The 23,702-nt window shown below is 46.1% G+C and overlaps 1 protein-coding gene across 1 annotated transcript; it reads right to left on the reverse strand.

Moving 5' to 3' along the window:
* Window positions 1-4,172: 4,172 nt before the first annotated feature.
* Window positions 4,173-10,665, reverse strand: CNR1 (cannabinoid receptor 1; the record flags this gene model as incomplete). The annotated part of the gene is made up of 2 exons (XM_084285247.1): window positions 10,622-10,665; window positions 4,173-5,655 (listed from the first exon to the last, which is right to left on the reverse strand). Exon 2 carries the CDS (start codon window positions 5,592-5,594, stop codon window positions 4,173-4,175), a length of 1,422 nt encoding a protein of 473 aa, XP_084141373.1. The 5' UTR covers window positions 5,595-5,655; window positions 10,622-10,665.
* Between the last annotated feature and the right edge of the window lie 13,037 nt (window positions 10,666-23,702).

Raw genomic sequence — 23,702 nt, forward strand, 5'->3', positions numbered from 1 at the left:
CCAAAGCCAGACCAACTTTCTTTTGTCTCTTGTCTTTTATTACTTTTGCAAACAGCGATAAGTAATTTAGGTTGCCGTTGGTATTGGCAGCACTGTTTTATTTGTATTCCTTCCTTCTGCTCTTTTGTGTTTTGTTTTTCTGAAGTGTATGGGTTTTTCCTAACGTGATGTCTCTGTGCAAACATATGCATCTGAGGAAGGCAAAAGAGATTTATTGCATTTTGGCTAATACAGAGGAAAGGGGAAATTGCCTACATAATGGAGCAGGAGATTCAGCTTTAACTATGTCATTTCTCTCTTGTCTCCACAGTACCAAATACACAAATATGAAATACAGAATCTACCTCCTCCTTCAAAGATATCAGCGTACAATTAAACCCCACAAGGCTTGACAACCTGTTGTCAAGTTGTTTAAGCAGTTGTTTCAGAATCTGACAGACAAACTTATAAACAAAACGTAGAGCACCAGATTGTGGGATGAGGCAGCATCATCACGTGGCTTCCTCAGTTATCTCAAAAATTGGAAAACAAAACAAAAAAAAAAGTAGAGGAATGCTTTTTCTTTTTTCCTTGAATAAATAACCGTTTAATTACATTATAGAAATAAAATATGATATGGTAGTAATACACTGGAAATCTTACAGAAATACTATTCTGCTACTGGTAGGTAAATGGTCAAAGCTACTTTTCATGACAATCTGAACAGTACTTGTGTACAAACTATTATACAGGTTGCTAATGAAAAATATTGCAGCAGTTGCAAGGATGTTACCAGCTCAAACAAACATCTAATGATACAATATTCTTCTAAGAGGAAGTAATAATGTTAGATTTACAGACAATAAAGAGTTATGTTCTCCACTTTGAAACACTGGAAATAAAAAGCTCAGGTAACCCAATTTCTTTACCTTATAGTATCACGAGGATTTTTTTTTCTCCTTTCACTATCAAACAGCATCCCAAGAGACCCTGTAAACAGTTTATTCAAAGGTAGTATTTGAGATGTCACAGCAACTTCAACAATTGTCCTAGTCTACAATTACAGACTTTTTAGGCCACTGCTTGTACAGATGACTTTTTCTTTTTTTTTCCCCCCACTTATTTACATACATTCAGCCCAGTAACAGCAGGTAAAATGCGCTGTCTACCTCACAATAGACACACAAAAATTTTCATCCAAAGGCCAGTGCAAGAAAAACGTGGATAGTGATTGCACAGCATCGAGGAAATTATATTATACAAATATACAATCAAGACTGTTTGAAAAATCTAACTCTGCACACAACGTGACACGGATGGGCTTCGTCTAGCTACACGAGACGTGGAGTGGGCAGGGACACGGAACGGCGACTATCGCTGGTCGGATGGTGACGGTGTGGGTGGCCGGGGAACACAGGGTGGCTGTGCTACCACCAGGTGAAGGTAGGCAGCTGCAAACGGGGAATACCTAGAGCTGAAGGTGGAGCACAGCTTATCTGGGGACGGCAGCGGATTTTCCTAATGAAGCAGTCATCCTACTCCGTTTGCAACTTGTAGGGGAATGGTTGCCACCCCTTGAATAAATGGTTCAAAGTGAACCGACACAGTTCCCAGAGCTTTAGAAAAACTCATTACGCAAATGAAGGTACTGATGATAGACGGTAACGTTTCACAGGATGCTATTTCTTATTATATCAATAAGCACCAAGTTAAGTGCCAAGACAGCCCCATTGTCCCATGATTTATCACGTAAAATTTAGAACTTGAATGCACGATGAAAAGTCCACAAAGTTTGCATTTAATTCACAAGAAGACGGTTTAAAAAATGGCTCTTAAAATACCTTTACATTTGAAACGGGCTTCCCCCCTCCCCTCCAAGAGGATTGCTTTAGGATGGACTACGTCTAGATAGGAGAAGGATTAGCCTTGGCCCCTTGGGGAGCGGGGTGCCCCATCCCACCACCCAGGTTAGCTTCAGGGAGGGAGGCAGAGGAGGAGAATACCCTTGCATCTTCTGCTGCCCAGCACCTTGCCCAGGGAGATCTTCAGAAGGTGCCACCCCACGCAAGGTCTTCATGCCCTGAACTCAAAGCCTCTTAAGCCACTGAAGAGCCACCAGCTGAACTCAGCTTGGATGTTTGTGCTACCAGCTGCTCTGACCTGTGCTACCATATCCAAAACGCCACGGGGACATCAACCCCTGGGCGAGCAACCCCAGGACCACCACCCTGCTCTCCTTCCCTATGTAATCCCACTGCAGGATGGCACGGATTTGGCTCTGCTGACCCACTGTCCCTGAGGAAGCCAACCTCAGGCACGTGTCAGGCAGCTAGCTGGCTAAGCCTCCTTCGCAGCTATTCTGGCAGAAACCAGCTGAAGAAGGGTGAGGAAAAGGTCCAGAAAAGCAAGGCAGCAGAGAACAGGACCCAGTACCCTTGATGTTACACAACGTCTGTGCCCCAAAGACCATCTAGCAATGCACACCTTGTGCAAGTCCCAGGTTGCAGGAACAATCCCACCACAGAGCAGTCGCCACTTTCATCAGCAACTTCTTCCTCGAAGATCAAGGTGTCAAAACTTGCCATCTGTATCCTGGTTTCACAGTGAGGCTCACCTTGCATCAAGCAATCGGATTTGAGTACTGAAGGATGTGAACGGTTCCTTATTCCTGGTGTTCTCTGTTTTCAGGAACACCCTCAACAGCCACTGCGGTGGTCAGGGCTGGCTCACGCCATGCTCTGCCTCCTGCTTCACCTTATTCTCAAACACAACTGGAAGGCTGCTTTCTCTAGCACACAGATACCCCCCTCAGCGTGGATCTATATGTTTGCGACACGGTACTTTCATCGGTAATCAGTTGGAAGAACTCTATTTTAGAAACAGAATTTGTGTGCAAAGCGTGCAACAAGAAATACAGCTTACATTTGGTCATAGTGTCCTATCTTAGTTATGCTACCATGACTCACACTTAGTATACTTACACACACGCATACATACACACACATACACACACATAGATATTTATTTATATACACGCTCACACAGTAAGAAAATGCCTAAACCTGACAATATTTCCTCCTCTTTTAGTGAAGGCTGGAGTTTGGCATCTCAGGCTCTGGATCTGCTTAAACCTGGGATACAGGAATGCAACACACTTCAAGTATACATCGACGGCACAGTGATAACATCACACATGGAGTCAGACACATGCTGTCTTCAGTGGTCCAGCACCAGCATGCGACTCTAGGAGCCAAAATCCGGGACCTTTGCTTTCAGTGTTCGTATTCACACAACGCCCACGGGAAGGGCGATAGTCTGTACAACAGTGAACGTCCTTCTGTATAAACGCAGTGGTATTTAAAAGTCTGAACCAGTGCATTCCTCTCTTATATTCCTCCTCTATTCCTTTGTTGCTGTTATTCTCATATGCATGTGAAAGTAAAAGGTAGTGGGGAAATAATTTTAGTAGAAGAACACAAAGCCTCTCCTCTAAGTCCACAGAAGACCACTAAAAGTGTAAAATTTCCAAAATAGCTCATAGGAATTCTTCAAATACAGTAAGTGTTTTCAATGGGGTTTACATATCACGTTTCACATTATTTCCACGTAAATCTACCTTATCACTTTGTTTAATCGGACAAATATCAATAACACATAATAAAACAGCATACAATTCACGGGACAACACATTTTTACAAAACCTCTAAAACTCAGCACTGCCGCTTTTGGAAAAAATCAAAAACTCCTATTACTTACAGACATGAAATACATTTCACATTGAAATGAACAGCATGATTACAAGGCTTTTTTCTTATTTGATGGTATTGTTTTAGGATGCATTAGTTTTCAATTAGGTTTCACAATTTTTCTTCACACACCCTTAAGGAACTTTTGCTAGCTTGATATTTTTCTCTGTGCTCTTTCAGGAAACTCACTATTATTCAGTAAACCCTTTTTGAGAAAAACAAAAACAACTTTTGAAAATTTAGCTCGAATCCCTAATTGTAAAACTCGAAGAACTGGCTGATGGTAATGCTCTTAACACAACCATTGCTTAGCTTACAATGACAAACCAAAAAAAAAAAATTATTACAGGAGGGTACAAACACATTAAGCCATGGGTTTGGTTTTCTCTGTTGTTGATTTTTTTTTTAAACTAACTCCTTTTCTCACAATGCTGAGAAGTCTCTGGCTTACAATGCTTCAGCAGTCGTGTCTGTGGAGACAGACATGGTCACTTTGGCAATCTTAACTGTGCTCTTAATGCAGCTCTCGGCGGCCCTGTGCACATTCCCCGTGTTGTTGGCATGTTTGTGCTGGCAGTCAGACTCCATGCTGTTATCCAGAGGCTGTGCAGTCCCTTCGCAGGTGGGGAACATGCTGCGGAAGGCATGTCGTAAGTCCTTGCTCCTCAGAGCATAGATGATGGGATTCACTGTCGAATTCAGCAGACAGAGCATGCTACAGAAGGCAAAGACAGTCTTGATGAGCTTGTTCATTTTCCCAAAGACATCGTACACCATTATGGCGAGGAGAGGGCCCCAGCATATGATTAAAACGACTAGAATAAGGACCAAGGTTTTGGCTAACCTGATGTCCATACGAGTTTGATCAGGCCTAGTGATCTGTACTTTACCATCCTCCGTAGTCTGAATGATTATGCTTTTCTGCGTGCCACGCTGAATCATGCGAACAGCGTGGCTGTGCGCCTTCCACAGTATGTACATGTAGGCATAGACAATGAACAGCAAGAGGACGCTGGTGACCCCAATCCAGAACATCAGGTACGTCTCGTCGATGAGGGGGAATATGTCTGAACACACGGAGTTGAGCTTTTTGCAGTTCCAGCCGAGCAGGGGAAGAACGGCTATTACAATGGCGATGGTCCACATCACACAAAACGCTACGACAGCCTTTGGTCGGGTAACAATCCTTTTGTAAGCGAGCGGCCTGTGAATAGAGATGTACCGGTCTATTGCCGTGAGGAAAAGGCTACCTACGGAGGCGGTGAAGGAGGCTGTAACTCCACCCAGCTTGAACAAGAAGACGTTCGGGCTGTCCTTCCGGTGGAAAACATGGAAATCAACAAAACTGTAGACAAAAATCACACTGCCCAGGAGGTCGGCCACAGCCAGGCTGCCGATGAAGTGGTAGGAGGGCCTACACCGGAGGCTTCGGGAGTGGAGGATGACACACAGGACCAGGAGGTTCTCGAGGACCGTGAAGGTGCCCAGGGTGAGCGACAGAACGGCGATGGCCAGCTGCTGGCTGGGGTTCAGGATCATAAAGCACTCCATATCCATGAAGTTCTCCCCACACTGTATGTTCTCCTCATTATCCTTAAACGTGGACAAGGACTTGTTGTAAAACTCTGTGATATTGATCTGGTCTGAGGGAATAATGCTCAGCAGGGGATCATCTCCCGCAGTCATTTTTTCTTGGAAAGGATCACCCCTGAAGGAGGAGAGGGGGAACTTCTGGGGGTAGTATCCCAGCTTGGATGCCATGTCGCCTTTCATGTCTTCGTACTGGATATCGTTGGAGCCCATGTAAAGGAGATCTGTCGTAATTGTTCGGAAAGTTGTATCTGCGAGGCCATCTAGGATTGACTTCATAACCCCAGTCTTGCTGGTTTCAAAGAGACTTGGAGGAGGGAAAAACACATCTGAGGAAGCCCTAGAAGGGGAAAAGATCAAAATTCATTAGGATAAACAGGGAGACAAACTCCACAAACAACTTAGTTGAACTGTGTCAAACAAAATCAACCTTTCTCTTGTATTCACCGCAGGTCTAGCCTTTGCCACCTGCTGAAGTCACAATGAGTCGTGCACTCAGAAAGAAATCACCTGGATTTCACTAAAACTGAATTACCTTACCAATGGAGCAAAAGAAAATTGGAGGTGCAGAGAACTGAGTATTCCACAGAAAAGCAATTTTCATTTCTCATCAAAACGTTCCAAGCCGCTCCACCATAAAGATATTTTTCTCTAGATCTGAACTTAGCTTCTGATTGCAAAGTACCTTGCAGACTAATATTCCTTGGGCTTGCTTCATTTAGATAATACCAAGTGCCACTGCAGGAACAGCATTAAACTGAATCATCACCTTCATTGCTTTTCTTTCAAAAGGCACCAAGGGCTTTGAAAACCTGACAACACAGAGAGAACAGGGAAGGAACCATGCACTCCAAGTTTCCTGCTTCACCCTGCATATTCATATTAACCTGTTCCAGTAATCTGGGGTCTTCTAAGATCCTGAATTTGTTAGTGCAAGTATATTAGCAAGGTGTTTCATCTATAAATATGGGGACCTGGATATATTTTCAGTGCTCAGTTCCTTCTTTTTGCTAAGCAAACAAAGGTAATTGGGATGCCCGGACTACAGGAGGGAGGGCGTTGTTTACCCAGTTCTCTCCACAATTTCAGGAAAAATGAAGAGGGCTGCTAAATCAGTGAGTGTAGCAGTGACCCATTCAGTTTGGGTCAGAAGCCTCAATCAGGAGAGCTGATACTTGTGTAGAAAAACACAGTGCAGAGTTTGGGTCAGGGTGCCACTCTTGCCAATACTCTAGGCAAGAGGGACCGGGAGCCACTGCTCCCATGAGAAACACTGAAAGGTAGCTCTTCCCACTGGAGACTTTCCACTTAATTCAGTTTCTGGGGGGACATTTGGTCCACCCAGAAACTGAGAACCTAGCAGAAGGTGCCCAGGTAGCCATTGGTCTCTGAGTCCTGTCATGCCCAGCCTGTGCTCATGGGTGGTGATTTTTCAGGATGTAATTCCTGGTCAGGGTACCCCTGGGAGAGCACGCTCATCAGTGTCTGAGCCTCACATAATCATCAACATGTAAGACAGGTCTTACAGCTCTTTTTATGCTGTGCTCCTTTATTTAACTTTGCCCATGTAACACTCCTTGAATATGCATTAAACATCTGCTTTAGGGTCCCCTTCTATTGCCAGAGTGGCAGTGAGTGGCCTGAATGCAAAGAAGAGTTGGAATCATTGGTTTGGTGTGTTACAGCTATTCTGCATCTGCTATGGGACATCTAGACAACTGCGTCAGCATCCGTAACAAAAGCTATCTTTTTCATGCTTTTAGAATGGAGGAAATTGCCCGAGACACCCAAGAAATCCCCGATGCCATATACAGGCTTGTGCTGACCTGATCTCTTAACTTTACACACCTGACAATAAATGGCCTGAAAGGCCACCAGAGGTTAGCTGCCAAAATCCAGAGAACTGCAACTCTGAAAGAGGAGACTCGCACTCTTAAGTACCACAACATTTCCATTAAAGCTGAAAGAAAGAGGAAAAGGATTCCTCTTTACAGCAATACCAATATTAAAAAGTGAAGAAGCCATGATCATCTCCAAAAGAAGCTGAGATTCTGGCGAGATTTATATTTATACTGTGCCTTCACTGGGTATCTAGACACCTGAGACTTCATCCATAGCTCATTAATATAATGATTTCCATTTAATTCAGCAGGCCTGGACATTGACAAGTAAAGGAAGCATAAGACCCTCAACCTCCAGAAGACACTGCCACGTTGGTGCTGAAGATGAGGAGGACTACAGAAAACCCAGGGTGCACAGGACAGTCAAATACATAACATGGATACTCGCTGTGTCAGCTTTTGCAGACACCGCTGCTCAGCAAGTAAAAAAAGAATTATTAGACGATCGTAAAATACGTTAAGGAATTAAATTTTGAGGGTTTGATTAGTGAGGGAGGGAAATGTCACTGAAGGGCACATTAAAAAAGAACTGCAATAATCTAATTGCAGGCAAGGTACCTTTCTTCCAGAAGGTGCCTTACAGCTGTTCTTAGTAGTTTTTGCAGATTTTACGTGTTGCAAAAACGACCCTGCTGACAAGTCTGCTTTTGGTAAAACCTGGCAACTTTAAACTCGGAGTTACAACACCAGTTTAAAACCAGAAGTGAAGAAATTGTTATTGAAAAACTAGTTTTATAAACACGTGAAGATGTCTGTGGTACTCAGTTACTCCAGTTTATTTCTGTCAGAAGAAAGACAACCATTTTAATGATTAAAGCCACAGCCCCATGTTGAGAAGATTATGTTTGAGTAAAGCTTCAAAAATTGTATGCGACCGAGCACTTCTGCCAGACAGACAAACAAATTGTTATGAGGTAGCTAGTCCCCGCTGGAGTCACGTTAAGTGTATACATCCTCATAACAAGGTGCCAGCCGTGCTACAACCCCTACCTTTGTCTGAAATACAAATGAAAGAACACGAATTCCTGTGTGCTCTTTTAAAGGTGTCAGTGAGCTATGTGACAACATCGCTATGCATGCATATGCTACGCTAACAACGTGGTTAATGGGATCAGGAGAGGCAAGCCTTACTCTGAATTTCAATGACTTTTTTTCCTCTGTATTTTTACTTTGAGATTATTACAGTAATTTCCACCTTATTGTCTCTGTAAAGAGTTTTCTTTGAGAGTACTTGGGAGTTCATTAGTGGTGTAGTTTAGGCTTTGGGGGATGCAGCTGACATTAATTTTGTTTTTGTTTGCTGCTGGGAAAATCATAATTGGAAATTTCTAGCAGTATGTGTGTGTGCACCTATTCAAGTAGCAGTTGATTTTTATTAAAGTTGCAGTAAAACAGCCATTCCTGTGATCTGGAATTGTACTTTACTGGAATTTAGTTTATTTTAATTCAGATATAGCTTGTCCTACTGTAAACTACAATACTGAAATGCAGTCAAGCAGTCAGGGAGGTTTTTCATGGCCACGTAGTGAAAACAAGACCAGGATTTTGGCACTGTCTGTCCAGGTCACAGTCTGAGGCGCTGCACGATTTAGATTGACTGAAAAGCTGATCTTTTTGTTTGGGGAGGTGGAAGCATCAGCGTCACACGAGTTTTGGCTCTGAGCTCTTCTGTCCCCATGTGCAGCCAGACACCTGCGGCCGGCACTGCTCTTCCCAGGTGGCTTCCATCCAGCACAATCCAACACTGCCCGAGACCCACTAACATCCCTCTTGGGAGCCTCTGCTGCTTCTTCCAGCCTCCCTGGCAGACAAGGGTCCTCTGCATTGATCCCTCCTCCTCTCTGGATGGAGGCTGCAGGTGGGGGCTCAACTTCACATCCAAGGTGTCCCTCCAGACCAGCAGCTGGAGAGGATGAGCCCTCCTGCCTAGCCAGGAGCCACTCTTCGACACAGGGTTTGAGACTCCCGAGCTCTCAGCTTGGTCCCTTCCTTAAATGAGCTCTACAACTTTGCTCATTTTAAAAACGGCTTTAAAAAGAGCAGAAACATTGATTAGAGATGAGTAAGAGCCTGCGCCGATGCCGGCACTCAACATTTTCAGTGTGTTTATGTGAGTGCACGCAGCAACTCACAGTAAGCAATGAATTTTGATGATGGATAAGGATTAAAAAAAATAAAAAATAAAAAATTCGAGTGTCTTTTTTTATCCTGAAGGATAAAAACAGCACATGAAGGATAAAAAGCAGCATAGCTGCACACCATCTTAGACTGTGCCACTTCTCCCATTAGCCCGCTGCTGCCGGCTGGCACTGCCGGACTAGCTGTGCAAAGGGACTGCCACTAGATGGAGTGGCTCTTACAAGCACGTTGGTTAGCGTCTTCAGAGACCTGGATTTAACTTCATCTAGCCTATTCCAGCCTGTCTTACCGGGGTCCAAACATGCGAGGTGTTAAACATCAACTGAGTGTTGAAGACACCCCCAATTGGCAAGTCCTCACCCTCAAAGTGAACGAATTGGTGAAGGCAGGGGCACATCTTTCTGCTGCCCTCTGCTGTGTGGTTATACACAGCCTAACAAGAAGCTGGGGTGCTATCAGAGTATCAAGACCCCTTAGATAAATTCTAAGTGAGATAATATGCAAAACGCTGGGAACCCACCTCAGACAACAGGGAGAATTACACTTGCCCTGGACTTCTAGATGATCCACGGCACCAGTTCACATGAGGAACAAGAAGGTGACTCCTTAAAATGCTTCTCCTGCTGTTCTGGGGGAGAGGGAGAGCTGGGAAGTTCTTATAGTTACTTAAAAAAAAAGGCAGAATTTATTATAATTTTCCAAACAGGATGAATGATAGAGCAATTTTAATTGGATAGAAACACTGAACATTTGACGCTCCTCCTCAGAAAGTAATTATCAGCAATACAATGATGCTACTGATAACTGCAAAAAATGTTGATGTGGAAAGAAATCAAAACAAGGGAAATCCACAATCAAACCTTCCCAATTTCTATTTTAAAATATTTTGATCTTCATGTTTATACATTCCTTCTATGATATCTACAGCTAATTAAGAACAGGCTAAAGGGCAAGTAGGTATAATTGAAACATAGTTTTGATTGCACAAAGATACATAAATTCATTCTTCTTGCTCATGTATTATAAAGCTTGTGAGTCCTTCAGAGAAGGTCTTTTATCTGCTAATATGTCTGCATAGCACCCAGTACACTCAGACTCCAGCCAAATGAGGTCCACAAATTCTGCCACATGAGAAATAGAATAATTTATACTCATATGGAGTCGGCTGAAAACATGGTGAGAGAAATGGGAGCCACTATAGTAACTGCTGGCCTCCAGGAATCAGAACTGTCCTATAAAATGAAAATTTATATGGTTAATAATTACCTTATCCCATATAAGGATGAACAATACTGCTTCGAAGACAGAACAAGGTTTCTACGCCTCAGAGAAATAAATACAGAGCCTGAGAAATGGCACTCAAAGACTCGGTTACATCAAGAAAGAAAAAAAAATGTTGAGGGGAGCATGAAAGCCATGTTATCCCTTTCCTATTTACTGTTTTACCACGCCAACACTGCATAACTCCTAGGCTATGAATGGCAAATACACTGTCAGTCCTGATTCAGGAAAACTTGCATTCACTTCAGCGGGGATTTTATCTGTGAGGACAGAGCACCGAAGCTAGGACAGGAGCAAATTAGGGATGGTATCTTCTTACAGCAAGGCACTGCCAGCTATGGGGTAAGCTACTGCGTGCAAGCACTGAACCAAATTTGGTTCTTATGCAACATGCTGATTGGTATCAGTCTCAAGTTGAATATGAATTAGCCAGAAGCCACAGCTACCTGGTTATTTATGCTAATACACCATTTGCACACTAACGGGACGGGAGCTGGCTTGCTCTAATTTTGGGGCAAACTGTCCCTAAATGACAGCCCCCAGCAGCTGACAGTCAGAATGACAAAAGCCAAACAACTGGGGGGTGTAGGGGGTGCTATCTGGTGACTGACAACGTTTCTCAAAGAAATGCCATTATTTCCTCCCTCCCTCCCAAGTTCTGTCAGTGAGGTGTGCGTGCACCCGTTGTAGCACAGGCAGTGCCTGCAGGCACAGGGAAGGAGAGGCCATGCCTCCCTCCCACATGGCCAGGTACCTCAGATCGGAGAGGCCGGAGTCCTGCAGAGGTGATGTTGAAGTCCTGTTCCATCTGGTGCAGGAGAAGGACCTGAACTTTGCTCTCCTGCATCCCAGGTGAGTGTGATGGCAACCTCTGATCCACTATTGGAGTTGTTCTGCGTCTTATCATGAGTTAAACCAGAAATAAACCAGCCAGAAATAAAGATGCGGATGGATATTCCAGCACGCTGTGCAGGAGAAGCTTGGTTTGAAGCTCTTTCTCTCACCAAGCCAACCAAGGATTACAACTCCCATATCCAGAGAAACACCTGGATCACGTAGCTGCAGGGGAAAGAGCAGGGACAACTGCCCCACCTGGCCATGAAAACTTTCCAAAGCTCCTGATGTTGCTCAAAACCCCCTTGTGTTGCTTGTGAAACCCCCACATTTCCTACCCAGTTCTGGGCAAGACAAAGTCCTGACAGGGAAAGCACAGCCACCCAGCCTGCCTGTCCTCTGGGAGAAAGGTGGGGACACAGAGGTGGCTTTCTTATAACAAAAACATGGTGCAAACATGGGATTTGGCAAGCTTTCACAGTTCGTTTTGCATCCTAATATCATTGAAAGACAGTTTTGGGAGGCAATGAAGAGGCTTGCTGAAGTATGACAAGTTCAGATGAAATGGAAACACTGGAGTGACCTGGTATTTGCTGAAAAACAGCTCCCATTTCGGGACTGACTTCCCAATACAACAGAAAGGATACAATAAGAGTAGTTTGATACATTTTCCTTAATTTACAGTAAGGAAAACAGATGAGGACTCATTAAATTGGTCAGTGTGGAACTCAAACTTTTTTTAGAAGAGGACTTATCTTGGATTTCGATACTCAAAGAATAAATATTTTTCCCTGCACCTTTTCTGACCATTCTCTAATGCCAAGAGGTGCAGATGCTTACCACTGCTGGGCAGAATCAACATAAATGTGAAATGGAGAAAGAGAAACCTAGCAAGGTGCAAAAGAGATGGGGAGTGAACACTCGATTTCCTGGAAGAGACAGCAGCTTGGCACACAAGATGTGTCTGAAGAGAGAGAAGTAACTGCAAAGAGCAGCGCAGGACATAAAGGGCTCAGACTCCACTGGATGCTGAATGCTAGAGGTCCCCAGAAGAATCTGACATCTAGAGCATGAAGCTGTGGGAGAAACACACTTATGAGCAAAGAGTTAACCACTCCAAGAAAACAGCTTCCACATAGCAGCCAGAGCAGAAGAAAAAAGGTCAAGAATTTGTAGCAGCAGAAAATATTAGTGAACTTTATTAAAAGAGTACAGATTAGAACCAGAAAGGCAGGAAAAACATTGGGCTCCAGGGAGAAATCTTAATAAACCACACAGTGCATGACTGCTCTCCTCCTTCCCCCCGCAAGAAACCGTGTCTGAAACAAGTTTTAATTGAAGTCCCTGCTAGATTGCAAAGAGATGATGAAAGGCAAAGTAATGGGGGTTAAGCGGTGTGAATGAGAGTGCAAAGAGAAGGGGAAGATAACTGATGACCGAGACGGGGAATAGGATGTCTCGAAGTGAGATTTGTGCAAACCAGGGGAAGGTAGGAGAGGAAGACAAGTGGAAGGAGACCCTGGTAGGCAGGGGATGCAGATTTTAGGGAAGGAATTGCCTTTGTGATTGGCTTGGAGAAAGCAGATTGGGTGAAGGAGAAAACTCACGAGAGAAAACCTCCCTGCTCTTCTGAGCCAGGAGGACTTCAGAGACACCTCCACAGGCTGAAGGATGTAGCTAGTGGGACTTTCAGATCTCACCTGAAAGAAAGAATAGACCCACTGCTCTGCAGGCAACAGCTTGCTCTTTTCAAAGCCCATTTTTGATCTGTGTTCAAAGGGTGAGAGAGGAGACGCACAGGGCCCCGAGAAGCCGTCTTGTGTAAGGTCACCGAGAAGGACAGCGCTGTACAGACCGACACACGGCGCTGAGCCGGGGACAGTCAGCGGAGACCAGCTGAGTCCACCAGACTCCGTAGGAAAATGAAGCACGGGATACATACCTCAGAGCAAAAAGGGAGACAGGATGCTCGAATGTGGCCACTGGATGACCCACACGGTGGGTAAACGCAGCAAGAAGGAAAAAGGAATGCGGGGCTCGCAGATAATGGCCGAGAAGGTCAGCAGCACATTGCAAAGCAATGTTCCTTCTGCTCAGCCCTCGGGAGCCTCCTTCTCCCCAAAATTGTTATTAGGTCACCACACATGGGCAGTGCTCAGATGCTGGGACAGAAAGGCTTCGAAGGTGAACGTGATGTCCCCCACACCGTCAGCAGAGGACAGAAATATGCACACCAATTAAGAAATGTAAAACATTTTTTTCATTTCTGGAGCTGTCTGGCCTTTCATAAAATTTAAATAAGCTCAGATAACTCTCTTCATATCTACATTCAGAATATAATGATATTCAAATATACTGCCTTCACACACACAAACAACTTGTGAAATTATTTGCCAGCATATTAAGCTACTACACCAGATTGCTTGGCAATGGTGCATGTCTTTGAAATATGCAGATGCTTTTCTTTTTTAAAAAAAGGAGAGAGGGAGAGAAAAGGAGAAGTGAGAAAGAATTACAGTAGAATCTGGTATCAAAGTAACCAGAACAACAAAATGCAGAGAGACTCCAACCGATATTTCATGGTATCTGGAGAAGTGGTTAAAAGATACTGAGGGATGAGCTATGAATTTGTGTGTATATATATACACACACGTATAAACTTACAGATAGACATACACAAACACATACACATGCCTAGAGGAACAACTGTGCAAAGTCTCACAAACGCTGCAGCAGTGTTTGTCATGCGTAAACCCAAATTCCTGGTGCCAGAGGACAGACAGACAAGCTAGCAGTGTAGGTACAAAACATACAGGCGAGATAACTGCTGAGTATCATTTTGAATTCCCCCATACCCAGCCTTCCTGGGGAAAAACAAGCATCTAAAATTAGCACATCTATCACTGAGATCCTGTGAAAATTATTTTGCTAGATTATATACGTATGGGTATCTACAGACACACACTGCAAACCTATTCCACACACTTTTCCAGGCACAGTCTGGAATCCAGCACTGCATTGTGTTCCACAGAGGCAGAACCGGGTAGAAATAATGACTTCTCAGAGCAACAAGCACATTTCACATGTTCGCCAGAAAGGGAAGGTGGGAGCCCCCAAACCCCCAAGTACAAACTTTAAAAGCTTTCCTAAAATGCAGATATGAAAATTATCCCAGCGAGGGCTGAAATGGAATTGACAGTACTCCCTAATGAACTGCTGCTGCTCAGTACTTTGTAGTATGTGAGCACGCCTTCGCTAAGGAGAATATACAACTGCCATAAAAAGAGGTTAACACAGGTTGAGGTAAAATTCGATGCCATCCAGCCTTGATCTACACAAACAAGACAACATCTGAAAGGCACAAAGCAGCCAGTTTCACCAACAGCCCAGCTGAGGTATAATGAATGAAATCTTATTAACTAATGCAGTAGTGAAATATCTATTTTATCTGTAATCTGGATGTGGGCAGCTAGATGAAACGAGAAGGATGTTCCCACTCAAGAGAGGCAGAACTGAGCTCGTTGTGTGCATAACCACAATGCCCCTGCATGAGGCACCAACGTCGTAACAAAACGTGGGCCACCCTTATGGTGCAAGCCAAATCATTTTTCACGGGTAACAATGGCACCTTCAGCAAAAAAGAAAAAAAAAAGTTCTTTCTAACGAGCAATTGATTTATAAGTCATTACGGCCATTTCAAAAGGACAGGCCATGGCTGGTTGCAGTGATCATTAACAAAGCCACGCACTTGCACCGAGGCTGAGTTCTGGGGGGCATCCTTATCCCACCAGCAGCAATTAGGCGTGCGCTTTTTTGCAGCAGCGCAGCGTCAGGCTAGAAATGGAGACATAAAGAGCAATACTGAGAAGACAGGTTGTCACATTTTTAACTTTGCATTAATAACAAATGCTGTTGCTGTCTATTCTGGCACATTTGCAAGCTTGCTTTTAAGTACAAGGGGCTGGCATGCATCTCCACTATAGATAGGAAAACAAGAGCAGCCTTGTTATGATTAAAAGGGTCTATTTCCCTCTGCCTTCTGTCTTCTATGTCCATCTGCACAGCTGCTTTGAACTTGGCCAAATCCCAGTGTTAGGGTCGCCTGCAGTACATATTTTAAATCAGCAGCAGACTGTGCGAATTTGCTGCTACCAAGGAGAAAAATCTCCAAATTCTCGCTTAAATGCTTGATGAGTGGTTCTGTGGAACATTCATCATCGTAGATAGCCCAACCTATCTGGGAAATTGCAGCAAAAATGTATCTAAAACCATTTACTGTTTCATGAGGAGAATGAGATAAAGCCAATATAGACATCTGCAAAGAAATGAAGAGAAATCACTGTTGACAAAATGAATGCTGCTGATGCCTCGAGAGCTGACGGAACAGCTAGGGAGAGGTCGCAAAGTTTGCACGTGAGAAGTGAAGGTAATTCCCCTTAAAAAGGGCATGAGGAGAGAAACCGGGGGAGTGGAAGACAGCGCATGAGACAGACCTGAGGAACCAGGAGCGGGGATGTATTTGCAAAACGCTCAGGCAACACTAAGTAAGTGCACGGGTTTGGGTTCTCCCCTGCCATTTAATCTCCTCACCTACTTTTATCCAACAGAGAGGAAAGCCACCTGAGCTCTCCTTCCCCAGTGCGTAACACTGCCAGCACCAAAATCTGAGTGGAATCACAGTTTGCAAGCATTTGGGGATGGCCACGTTAGAGGATGGAAGTCAGAAATGACTGGGGGGGAAAGAAGTTATTCCGTTTCTAAACTTTTGTTGCCCAATCAGAAACCTGTGAACACAGAAACAGACAGACGGACATGCCTTGGCTGAGATGTGCCATTCCTTCAGCAGAGCATGAAGGCTCTAAACGGTGCTCTTCATGCAACTGAGCTAACATAATTCACCAAAGCACAACAGCCAGGATCAAAGCACCCACCCGCCCATCCTCGCAATGCTAAAACCTGCTTCCACTTTCCCCTAGAGTTTTGTAGGTATTTTTATTTAATTACTGTGGTTTCAGGTGTTACCGAACAGTTGATGAGATAAATTCAAAGCAAATAATCAATTTCTTTACCTTGCCAACTTTTTTTTCTTCCCCCCTCAGCAATAGATGCCTGATGGCTCAGTCAAACAATTATTGCTTTTATCAGTTTTGTTTTAAAATGCTTTTATTCAAATGGCTTTGCCTCTCATTCCAAAGACCAATGGATAATAAAGATGTATCCCGGCTGCTACAAAACTAATTTTGACCTCAAGCAAAGCAGGAATTACACATTCATCTTCTAAACTGTTTAAAGACATTATATTCATTTCTTTTGCAGTTGATTTAATAAACTCTAGTACGGATATTTATTATGCAGGCAGAGTCACACCTTTTTTTTTTTTTTCTTTTTTAGAGGAGAAAACCTGCGCTAGCAGTTGATACTAGGTGTAATCTGAGAAGAATTAAGTACTCCCAAGATATTTTTTTTTTGCTATGTTGCACATTTTGCTATTATATGCTGTACTAAAGAGCACTCTGATCCTCCCCACGATCTCGATACATGTGAGCAGCAATGCCACCCCCAGCAGAGAAAGCCATATTCCTTTAAGGAAAGGTGAACAATGAAAACACGATGATACATGCAAGGAGAAAAAGAAACACCACACACCTTTACCAGGTCAAAAAAGCCACACGATGCTTCTTTTTTTTAAAAAAAGCAAAACTTGCGGGTACTCCAGAAGGAGTATTTTGCTCTCTGGCTCTATGGAGCACCTCTCCCTTTTCCTTCTTGAAGGGAGAAGCCATACGCCAAAACTGTGCATGCGATCGTTTACCGGCGTACAGAAAGCACCGCTCACGATAATTTTAGCCAAAAAAAAAAAAAAAAAACACCCAAACAACTCCGGACTTCATCATCTGACACCATTTTCCCCAAGCGAACCGAAGGCACGGGAAGGAGCCGCCTGCTGCCGGGTACGTACCTCCTCCAGGGGTGCTCCCGGCGGAGCTCCGCAGCCGGCTCGGGAACAAAAAGCTGCCCGGCTAGGAGAAACCCCCCCTGGCCCCTCGGATCGGCGCCGGACCGCCCGAAAGCTTCACACGACAGCTACCGCCTGAAGTTTCCGGAGCTCCCCCCACCCCACACACACCCCTCCCAATTTCAGGCAGACCCCAACCGGCCCCAAAACCCCCGCGGGGACACCCTGCGGCGGGGCTGCCCCCTCTTCCAGCCGAGCAGCCCTGCGGAGTTTGGCGACCGGGATGCGCACGGGGACTACCGAGACGGGGCCGGGACGAGGGCAGCAACCCTCGGGTGTCCCGAGGGACCCGTCTCCGACCCCAAAGCCGCTCGGGCTGATGGAGAAGGGGGCAGCGCGCTGCGGCCGCCCCGCCGTCGGGGCAAGCGGCGTCGCCCCCCACCCCCTAGGCGACAAACTTCGAGGGGCTCAGCCCCGCCGGGACCCTTTTTCCTTCCTTCCCTCCCTCCTTCCCCGCAGCCCCTCGCCCTCCTTACCCTCGGCACGGCCCCGGCCTCGTGTCCCCCTCCTGCTCCGGCCGCGCCGACCCCCGGCAGGGAGCGGGGAGCGGGAGCGCCGCCCCGCCCGGGCACCCCGGCACTGGGGAGCGCCGAGGAGGAGGCGGTGCCGGCGAGGGGAAGGAGGAGGTGGGAGACTTCTTCTTCTCCCCCCCTGGCGCCTCCTCTCCGACCACCGCCGCCCTCGCTCCACGGGCGGCTGCTGCTGCTGCTGCTGCTGCTGCTCCTCCACCTCCACCTCCACCAGCACCAGCACCGCCGCCCCCGGCCCTCCTCCGCCGCCTCCGCCCGCAGGCAGCGAGCGGGGCGGGCAGGCAGCGGGCTGGGGATGGGGCTGGGGCTCCGGCACCCACCGCCGCCTCGTCCCCCGTCACCCCCCGCAGCCTGCCGCCCCTCTCCGGTCCCATTTATGAAGCCCGGCTGCCATCACGTGTTAATGTGCCTTTTGTCCTGGCCCTGGCAGCGCCGGGGGAAGCCAGGCGGCGGCGGCCAAACTTCGCCCCGGGGGTGGGCAGCGGGCGGGCGGCGGACCCCAGCCCTGCCCCTGCCCCGGCCGTGCCCCGTACCCCGCCGGGCGGCCGCCTCCCGCTCCCTTCTCTTCCCCTACCCCTCCCCGAGGGGCTCTAAATTATTAATTATAATTAGCCTCGTCGTGCCGCGGGGCCCTGCCGGCAGCCGACGGGCGAGGCAGCGCCGCCTGCGGCCCGCGGGGGCGGCCGGCGCCTCCCCGCCGGAGGGGAGGGAGGGAGAGGAGGATGGAGGGAGGGAGGCAGAGACCCGGCAGGGACCCGCCCGCCGCCCTCTCCCCCTCACCGGGCTGTGGCGGCGGAGATCGAGGGGCTGAGGCCTCGGGGCAGCCCCCAGGAGGGAGCCCGGCTTCCATTGAGGGGCCGGAGAAGCTCCCGAGGGCTTGAGGGTGGGTTTGGGGAGGCACCCCGAGGGGCTTCGCCCATCAGCGGTGCGCCTCAAGGCTTGGTGCATCTCTGCGTGGTGGTGCCCGGCTGCGGGGCACTGGAGTTTTGCCAGCATTTGTTCCCCACGTTACCCCCGAGGCTGGCAGAGAGTGGCTGTGGTGGTCTTGTGCTGGTGCAACAGCCGTGGTGGTGGCGGGCACGTCGCGGGGAATCCCTCATCTCCCCGGGCTGAGGTGGCTCCGAAGGCGCAAGGACAACTGGCAGGCTGGGGTTTATTCAAAAGACGGTTCCTAAAGAATGTGATATCCAGCTGGCTTTGCTCTGTGTGCTTCTCCCTCTGCAGTGTCATAAATATGTATTTGTCTTCACATGTATTAATACAGAAACATGATAAATATTTATCGTTTGTCATAGTGTCTAAAGACATTAACTGGTCCATCTACCACATCCACCCGCGGCAGAGGAATAGCCCGGGTCCCTCATCCCTCAGAGGAGAAACCCACAGGGAGCTACGCTCTTCACGAGCGAGGATTAAAGACTTTGGGTGGCAGTATTTTCGGGGATGCCCAACCCGAGAGGTGTGAGCCATCTGATGGTGAGCCTTCCCCTCGAAGGTTTCTCGGTCTGGGCCCCCAGGGCTTGAGGCACTCAGCATCTCAGGGCTCTGGGGAAGTGGGCTGGCGCTTCTGCTGAGGATCCCAGACCCGCTGCCTCGGTCTCGTCTTCCCTTGTGCTTAGTCCCATACCGATTCTGCTCAATCGTAATTACTGCCTACATTTTTTTTTTTCCTTCCCACCGCTGGCTCTTCCTGATGATAATCGTTAAATTAACAAGAAAGGAAGCATTTTCAAGTGGCATTCCTGTGAGAAAATTGGAGAAGAAAAAAGGCTAACTCATTTGTGCCCAACTCAAGCTTCTGATATTAGTCAGTCTGTTTGGTAATTCAAAAGTGCTGGTGTGTAAAAAGAACTTTATTTAACACTGCAGTAAAATCAGAGCAGATTTCTCTTTGGCTTTACATTTCAGAAAGTACTGACTTCTCCTCAGAGGACTGAGAGTTTTCATTTGATTCTTTTTCCCTGAAAGGTTGGTACTTTTGCCTTTAATGTGAACCTACTTGGTTAAGCTTCTCTTCCGCAGTCATGGAGGAACGCAGCTCCTCGGCAAAGGCAAGTCCCATCCAGAGGACGTCGCTGGACACAAGTCAGCCCACGGGGTGAATTTAGGGCAACGTGTTACTTACTGCTTGTTCCACCTCCATGCTCATGGCTGGATAAAAGATCCCCATCCTGAACTGGGATTTACTCCAATCTCGGGGTAATCCTTCTTTCTGTCACTTCTAAACTCGGAGAGCAGAGAGGGAAATTGCGATGTTGACAAATGTAGCCATGCCTACACACCGAGGTGGCTTTTTTTTCCCCCTAAAAATCCTCCACAGTTGCTACTGCCAGTTCAGCCCACAGGCACAGCAGTTCGGTATCGATAGCCAGAGGTGACTCGAGCACCAGATTCTCAGCCTTCTTCATGGTGGGGTGTCCTGTGGCCCCTCGTGCCTTGAGCTCCCCAAATGTTTATCCAGATCTCGCCTTTAATTTAGCGATTTGGCAAGGGGAAGGTTGTTGCGATCCTGTGACACCTGTTCCTGGTGGAGCTGGTTGGAAAACCTCTGAAAGAACAGCTTTCCACTGGAAAATGCAACCCTGTCAAAATCAGATCGCTTTGCAAACTTGTGTCGGTTTCACTGAAAATGTCATTTAAAAAAGAGTAAGTGGTGGAGGGATGTTCCAACAGTGTGGGAACATCTCGTTTTGACATTTCCAAGCTAAATGTTTCAATTTCTTCTTTCAAAATGAGTTTTGGTTTCAAAATATTTCATTTTATATTATATATTACAAAATAATACAAAATTTGAAAAGCTGAATCATGTTTCCATTGAGCTATAATTAATTTTCTCCATGACTTTCTGGAGGTAGAGAGCACCGTTATTCTGATTTGGAACAAAATTTGAAATCCCAAACATCTAGAAAAGCTAGAATTTTGTGGGGCTTCCAACCATGTGATGGAACTCCAGAATACGTCAATGGCCACTTTTTTAAGCTACATGATTGTGAAAGACTTAAAATAGTGACAGGTTACTTGCAGTCTTGTCTTTCCTCACACTTTGAGCCTTGCTGCCAGTGGAAATAAAGCCATCCAATACCAATGACGAGGTCTGAAGGAAGAGATGGGGGTGGACATAGACCCTAAGTCATACATTCGTACTTTTCTTTTGGTTGCTCCCAGTTAAAGTGCTTCAAAGCAGTGCAGTGGTCAGGTATCTTCTGGCCACCCCCAGTACTACTGCAGCTGTAACTTCCTTCACTCCCTATCTCAGAAAGAGAAGGACACAAGGTAACACAGGAGATAATCCAGCTGATCCTGTGCTCTTTCTAAGCCACAAATCACCAATTGTTGCTCTACCAGACAGATTTTTTTTTTCAAATACTAGTATATCATATTTTTATGATAAATAAACTTTGCCCATCATTTTATGAATGTTGTATTCCAACCATGAAGCATTTTATTTATCTGTATGCATTGATCAGATGTGCCTAATGAGTGGGCTTAATGATTGACTTGGCAAAAATCCATGTAACAATCAGGTGAGGCTGGTCAGTAGTCTCACTGAGATCGCTTGCACCCTGGTTTTGTAGACCCTGGAGTTCCATGGCTGCTTTCGAGACTTCCCCATCTCTTCTTCTCAAGCGTGTTTCCTGCTGCTGCCTTGTGTTATAAGCTTGAATGTTTTGTTCATTTTTTTCTCATCATCCGTAGGTAGATAGAACAATCAAAGAAGATATAAATGATCTCCAAAGAGGCACTTGGAAGTACATTGTCTTCTAATAACCACATCCCGTGTCCTGCTTACAGACGAACATCTTTTCTCAAGGTTTATGTGGCAGTTTCTTGACTCATTTTGAAATGAGAGAAAAGATTTGGTCCTATTCCTAGTTTAGAAGACTGTCTGCTTGTCCTAAAGCTCTATCTTTATTTGGCTGGCTTTGGAGACTATGCTGCTAGGATAGCACTGAAAACCAAGGATGCACACAAGCTCTTCCACAGTTTCACAATCATAAATTCTCCGGAAAAGAGAAGAGGGTCTCCACCATAAATATTATTCTGCTCATCCTAGAGGCCATGATGGAAATTCCTTTTTGCAAGGAGGAGAAGCTGTGAAACAAGACCTTAAACAGTGAGCATTTCTTGCCCTAGCCTTCTCAACCTACAGAGCAGCGTGCCTGAGAACCTCAAATGATCAGGTACTGCAGCAGCAGATGGAAGAAGTGTCTTAAGGGAACATGATTTTCCAGCTTTTCTACATTTGCTCTGCAAGCTATCCATCAGGGTTAGGCTGGCGCCCAAAAGCTCAAGTCCTGATTCTGCCATTCTTTTTTTCAGTAGCACTGAAACATCCACAACTTTCACAGCAAGAGCACCAGGAGCTCAGTCCCCCCCTCCCCACCCCCCCCAAATTTGTAAAATGAGGATAATAGCATCTCACTTCTTTCCCTACCGTCAGACTTTTCTATTTAAATTTTAACTCCATCAAGGCAGGGACTGTCTCTTACTAGTAGTTTGTGAGCATCTATCACAACAGAGCCACAATCCTGGCTATGACCTGCGGGCACTGCCACATTGCAAACAATAACAATAAAAACCCAATCAGAAATGTTATTGTCCAGGAGTAACTTTACTGCCACCAAGCAAATAAAGGGAAAAAAAAAAAAAACAGAATCCATGAAAGTGAATGGTTTACCCAGGGGTTTTGCAAAGTGTCCAGCTCCATATTTAGCCAAATGTTGGTCCCTTGTGCAAGGTGGAGGTGACAGCAGGCTCCTGTCACAGGCGAGGCATGGCAATGTCCTCATTTCGGGCTGTTCCCGCAGCTGGCTTCAGCCTGTTGCTCAGGTGACACATCAGCCCTGCCCCTTTCCCAAATCTGACCCTGCTTTTTAACTCGGCCAGCTGGTGAGAATGGGAAATTTGCTGCTGGTTTTTGTAATGCAGATATCTGCCAGCTAGGAACAGACCGAGACCACCAACTCCTCTCAGGCAGGAAAACAAACAGCTATCATATGGTAATGACTTTGTGTCACTACTGCCCCGAACCAAATTAAAACCAGTGATGCAGGCATTCAAGTCTCTCTATCCTGTCATTAACTATCCCCTGAAGCTATCCAGTTCCCCAAATATTATTCTCTTCTGCTTCTTGCTTTGTCCTTTCAGATCGGAGTTGAGCAATGATGAACTAATTTAGCCACTGTTCTATGTAATTTAGGTTATGAACTCGGTGAGTTAGGAAGAGGAGAGAGACATGTCACACAGTTAAGGACGCGTATGCTTTTGTTAAGAAATCTCAGTCTACTACTGATGGAGGTGTTAATACCCATACCAAACAGAGTGCATTGGAGCTTAATCTTCTGCTGTATTGATTTTTTGTAGTGTTTTGCCCACTGTGTTGTGGGTGGTACTGCAGGGTACTAATAAGGTTCTTTCCTTTGCCCTGATGGCAGCGATACTGTGCCCCATCACGTTTCTTCCACCAGCTCCTTGAAGAAGATGACAGGGAAGAGAAGAGCCAGAAGACTAGTGAGAATCCTCTGTTTAAAAACAAAGACTTGCCCAGATCCAGGGCAGGTTGTTGCTTATCCGACATCTGTTGCCTGACGCTTGGAGAAGGACTCTCAGAAATGGTCGTTTGGGCATCAGTCCACAGTCCCCTCCTCCTTCCTTGCTCATTCCCTCTTCAATGCCCAAACCTCAG

Source organism: Netta rufina (assembly GCF_964035555.1).
Source record: "Netta rufina genome assembly, chromosome: 3".
Lineage (NCBI taxonomy): Eukaryota > Metazoa > Chordata > Aves > Anseriformes > Anatidae > Netta > Netta rufina.